This window comes from Myotis davidii, unplaced genomic scaffold (assembly GCF_000327345.1).
Source record: "Myotis davidii unplaced genomic scaffold, ASM32734v1 scaffold573, whole genome shotgun sequence".
Taxonomy (NCBI): Eukaryota; Metazoa; Chordata; class Mammalia; order Chiroptera; family Vespertilionidae; genus Myotis; species Myotis davidii.
In genome coordinates this window covers 211,633-216,632 of record NW_006285997.1, presented here as the reverse complement: position 1 = coordinate 216,632, position 5,000 = coordinate 211,633, and the positions used below count along the sequence as shown (strand labels likewise).

The window sequence follows — 5,000 nt, the reverse complement described above, 5'->3', positions numbered from 1 at the left end:
GGTGCCCCCCTAGGGATCCGCTTCCTCGGTCCGGGCAGAGGTGCCCGCTTTGCATCTGTCACCAGCTGCCTGGTGACGCGAGGCTGCTGGTCTGGGATCCATGACAGAATAGCTCTGCCGTGAGTGACAGCTCACGCTGGCCTCGGGGCAGGGGGCAGGGAGCCGGGCAGGGGAGGAGCCACGGGGCAGGAAGACCAGGGGCCTCTGGGTGAATCTGGGCATTGCCCGGTTTCCTAGCGCAGCGCCCAGGGTGCCACTGAGCTCCGGTTTACTGGGCTCCGTACGTACCCCGTTTCTATCGATGCAAGTGACGGCGGAGCTGTTGCTGGTGGCACTCTGCAAGAGAATCGGAGGAGTTTATGGAACACGTATTCGCTCTCCCCTGCCTCACCGAACGCACCTGGAGGGGTGTAAAGGCCACGCTGGGCCCGGCTGTGCACATCTGCCTCTCCCTCCCTCCACCATGTCTGCCAATTTGCCCCCGTGTCCACCCCTGGGTCAGTCCGACGTGGAGGTACTTAAAGGCGCATCCTCTCCTCTGGACCCATGAGCTGTAGGAAAACGAGGCCTGTATCTGACTAATTCCTGGTCCTCAGTGAACCTGAGAAAACTACCATCCCGTGGTCCCGACGCCATAAAAAAACGTCAACACGTCGAACCGATTCTTTCTGCCTTTGGCTTGTCACTCGGTTAAACGCACTTCTTCGTCTCAAGTAAGTTCCACCAGATGGGCATCCTTTTCTCTAAAACTCAAGTCACTCAGCCCGGCCAGCGCGGCTCAGTGGCTGAGTCTCAGCCTATGAACCAGGAGGTCACGGTTCGATTCCCGGTCAGGGCACAGGCCCGAGTTGTGGGCTCCTTCCCCACTGTGGGGCGTGCAGAAGGCAGCCGATCCAGGATTCTCTCTCATCATGGGTGTTTCTCTTGCTCTCTCTCTCCCTTCATCTCTGAAATCAATAAAAACATATTAAAAAACAAACAATCAAAAACTCAAGTCCCTCCAACCGGGGGCGCGTGAGCAGTGGCGGCCCTCACCAGGGAGTTGAGCAGGGGTGTGCGGGAGGTGGCGGGGCTGTGGAAGAAGCCCTGCTGGGGGATCAGGTACTCGTCCGCGTCCACCACGTCCTCCATGTCCTCTTCGTCCATCAGCGCGCGGTAGAAGTTGGAGTCCGTGGGGCTGGGCAAGTTCATCCTCTCGTCGCCCTGGGGGGAGGGGGGGATTGGAGGCCGTGAGCAAGGCCCAAGGGGAGGCATCCCTCCTGGGCGCCCGCGGTCCAGGAGTCCATTGCTGGCAGACCCTGTGTGTTTACAGGTTAGTCACAGTAAAATCGCCCTGGTTCTCTTCCGTGTAGCAGCTTCCTCCCTCCCCAGGCTGGGAATTAAAACATCAAAAACTGTCTGCTGGCATGGCTCAATGGTTGGGCATCGACCTGTGAACCAGGAGGTCAGGGTTCGAATCCCCGTCAGGGCACATGCTTGGGTTTTGGGCTCGATCCCCAGTGTGGGGAGTGCAGGAGGCAGCCAATTCATGATTCTCTCTCAGCATTGATGTTTCTCTCTCTCTCTCTCTCTTTCTCTCTCTCTCTCTCTCTCTCTCTCTCTCTCTCCCCCCTTTCCTCTCTGAAACCACTAAAAATGTATTAGAAAAACATTAAAAATTCCTTGATGCTTAAAAGCCCCGAGTGAAATGCCAACACTTAGGGGAAAGAAGGCATGAAGCAGCAGCGTTTACAGACTGTGTATCTGCTACTAGTGGCTGAGGTACTGTTTATAATAATACTAAAGGCCCAGTGCATGAAATTCGTGCGCGGATACGGTCCTTAGGCCTGGCCTGCGATCGAGGGACCGAGAGATCAGCCATTTTGCCTGCTTGCCGGCCTGGGGGACGGGGCTGGCACGGGGCGGACCCTTGGACACAGATGTGCGTTACAGGGACAGAGGTCCGGTACCTGGATGACGAGGTAGCGCTGGGGGTCTCGGGCCATTTTAGAGAACTCATTGATCAACTCGCGGAACTTGGGGCGACTGTCCGCATCGATCATCCAGCCTAGAGGAGGGAGGAGGGAACGGGGTCCAGTGAGAGCCCCAACAATCACCCCCAGGGCAGCATCACACAGGGGGAGGCTTACGGGGACCCTCCAGACAAGTAAGTGCTGCAGAAACCTCCTCCCTTGATGGACCTTTCCGTCTCAGCAAATCGGTGCTGACGTGGTTGAAGTCAGACGTGTGTGTGTTGTGTCCTCAGACACGTATATATCATGTGTCCCCCATAACAGACATGTATGAATCAGAGAGACATGACATCTCTGATGGGCCCACCGGCTCCTCTGAGGCCAGCACTGCAGCGTGACCCTGGAGGGACCCCTGGGAGCTGCTCTGACTTGGGGGTGTCCCGTGGCCAAGCTCCCAGGTCCTCACTCCACGTGACCCTCGTCTACGGCCCCTCAGCAGTCTTGCCAACTGGAAACCAGAGCCCGTGGAGGGGAACTTGGGGACTTTCTCTAAGAATCCGGGGGTCTGGGAAGTCTCCGCCCTGGTGTCCTCCTGTGCCCATGGGCCGGGGAAGGGGGGGGCAAGCAGAGGACACCCCTGTTCCCAGGCTGGTGGCCCTGCTTACACGACCCCGGCCGATGGAGGAGCTGCAGGAGCAGCCGAGAGCTGGCCGCCCGCCTGCCTCCGGGCCTCACATCTACTTCCTACCAGCGGGAGTCAGGCTATTTTTAGGCCAGACTGTCAGTGACCTCGGTCCCAGCTTCCTCGGCCCCCAACAAGGACGTTAAAAATAGATGACCCCGGGCTTGGAGTTCAGAGCGGCATCACTGTTTACATCCACGCTGCTCCCCGCCCCCCGGTCCTTCTGGGCAAAAGCTCAGCACACGGCGTGTCGCCCTCGGGGCCGCTGAACCTGGGATTCTGCCGCCGTCACAGCGTTACCGGTCACACCCCTGGCCCGGGCTCAGAGTTTACCGGCTACCCTGCCGCCGGGCCGCACGTAAAGCCACGGCTGGAAAGACGGAAATCCAGGCAGGCACGCTGATTCTACCGGCCTTGTACGGTTACTCATTCCCAGTCTCTGGTCACACACTCCCACCCGGGCGGCCCTTCCCTGGAGCCACTCAGGACAGGGGGCCTGGAGGTCGTGGCTCACGGGGGACTTGGATTTTGTTTATTTGCTCGCAGCCACGGCAGACGCCGGGCCCCGGGGCTCCGTGAGTCAGGCTCGGCTTCCGGAGGAACGTGCGAGGGGCTGACTGACGGTGTCCCTGGGCTGGACCGCCTGCTGCAGAGACGGGGCGGCATTTCTCTGGGGAGCTGAGGGCTCCGCTGTTTGGACACGGCAGCAACGCCTCCCCAGGCGCAGCTGCGCGGGGGCGGGGCCCCGGCGGTCACTCACACTTGACCATGATCATGTAGACGTCGATGGTGCAGATGGGCGGCTGCGGGAGGCGCTCCCCTTTCTCCAGGACTGTCGAGATCTCACTGGCCGGGATCCCGTCGTAGGGCTTGGACCCGAACGTCATCAGCTCCCACACGGTGACCCCTGTGAGGACGAAGGTGCCGCTTTATGAGTCAGGGACCCCAACGTCTTGTCCTTGGGCATCATTATCGATACGGCTTCTTATGCCTAGAAGCCTGTGTTTCTGTGGTCCCGGGCAATGGGCTCGCGTGCCGGGAGCCTCAGTGTACCTCTTTGTAAAGTGGGGTGATGACAGTGTCACGAGGGGCCAGTAACATAATTGAGATGTTCAGGCAACGCCAGGCAAAGAGCGAGCGGCCAATCAATGGTAAACTTTAGTGACAACAGCCAAGATACCACGGCCACGTGAATGAGTCAACGCCAGCATGCTCTCGGCGGGAGGGGCCGCACAGACGGCCGCCCCCAGCAGCCTGGAGGAGGACACATGGGTTTGCAGCGAGGTTACACACTGGGAGTTTTAATAGAAGAAAAATTAGAGGGTGAGAGAGCAACCAAAGGCCTGGTAGGCACGCATACTGTGGGAATGGCTGGGAAGAGTTCAAATGGGGAAAAAGGAGACAGATGTAATACTCTAAACAAACAAAAAAAAAATATATATATATATGAAAAATTGGAAACAAAGTCCCCCGTGTTCCTTTGATAAACATAAGAACCCTATACTTGTTGTTTCAAAATTAATCATGACTTAAAAAAAGTCAGCGCAGTCATTTTCAAATGGGTATTTTTTTCAGACCATCCCCCAGTTCTGATGGTCTGTCTTTCTTTCTTTCTTTCTTTCTTTTTTTTTTTAAAGCATCTGACTTTTTAAAAAAATTGATTTTTAGAGAGAGAGAGAGGGAGAGAGGGATAGAAACATGATGAGATAGAAGCAGGGATCAGCTGTCTCCTGCACGCCCCACACTGGGGATCGAGCCCGCAACCTGGGCAGGTGCCCTGACCGGGCATTGAACCAGCAACTACTTGGTGCCTGGGACGATGCTCAATCCCTGAGCCACCCGGCCGGGCCCTGACGGTCTTCCCACCTCTGAGCCTGCAAGTCTCTGCTCTGGAAACACACGCACACCCGAGGGAGCTAGTCCTCGCCTGCACAGTGAGCGGCCGCTGCTCCCACAGCTGGGAACAGGTGACATGTCACGAGTCACCCCCACAGAGCAGCGAGCAGCAAGCAGCCCTTCAGCAGCTGGCTGGGTGGCAGGGGAGGCAGGCCGGGGGCGGCAGGGGAGGTGGGTTCCCAGTGGTGAACGCCCCAGCACAGCCCTCTGGGAAAATGCCTGAGTGACACTGCTCAGGCAGCCCTTTGTGCAAAGGCAAGGCGGCCAGAAGGTGGAAGGCGAGAGGGGACTGCCAGGGGCAAGCAAGCCGGGGTCCTGATGACGCCTGAGAGCAAAAGCGAGGCCCCTATTTCTACCTCTTCTCCCAAAGGCACCTCCTCACTGTGCATTTCTGCCGCCAGCTCCCCGAGACCACGCTCGCCACCATTCACTCCCAGCCCAGCCCCTGGGTTAGTCCCTCACCAAACCTC

At 58.1% G+C, this 5,000-nt stretch overlaps 1 protein-coding gene across 1 annotated transcript in view; it reads right to left on the bottom strand.

The window, feature by feature from the left end:
• The window catches only part of EGFR (epidermal growth factor receptor), a 44,715-nt gene that overhangs the window by 3,192 nt on the left and 36,523 nt on the right, over positions 1-5,000 (bottom strand). Inside the window, exons 21-24 of the mRNA XM_015559686.1 lie at positions 3,395-3,541; positions 1,950-2,047; positions 1,036-1,203; positions 289-336 (exon numbers count right to left, since the gene is read on the bottom strand). Of these exons, the coding sequence (XP_015415172.1) occupies positions 289-336; positions 1,036-1,203; positions 1,950-2,047; positions 3,395-3,541 (461 nt within the window). The remainder of the gene's footprint in view (positions 1-288; positions 337-1,035; positions 1,204-1,949; positions 2,048-3,394; positions 3,542-5,000) is intronic.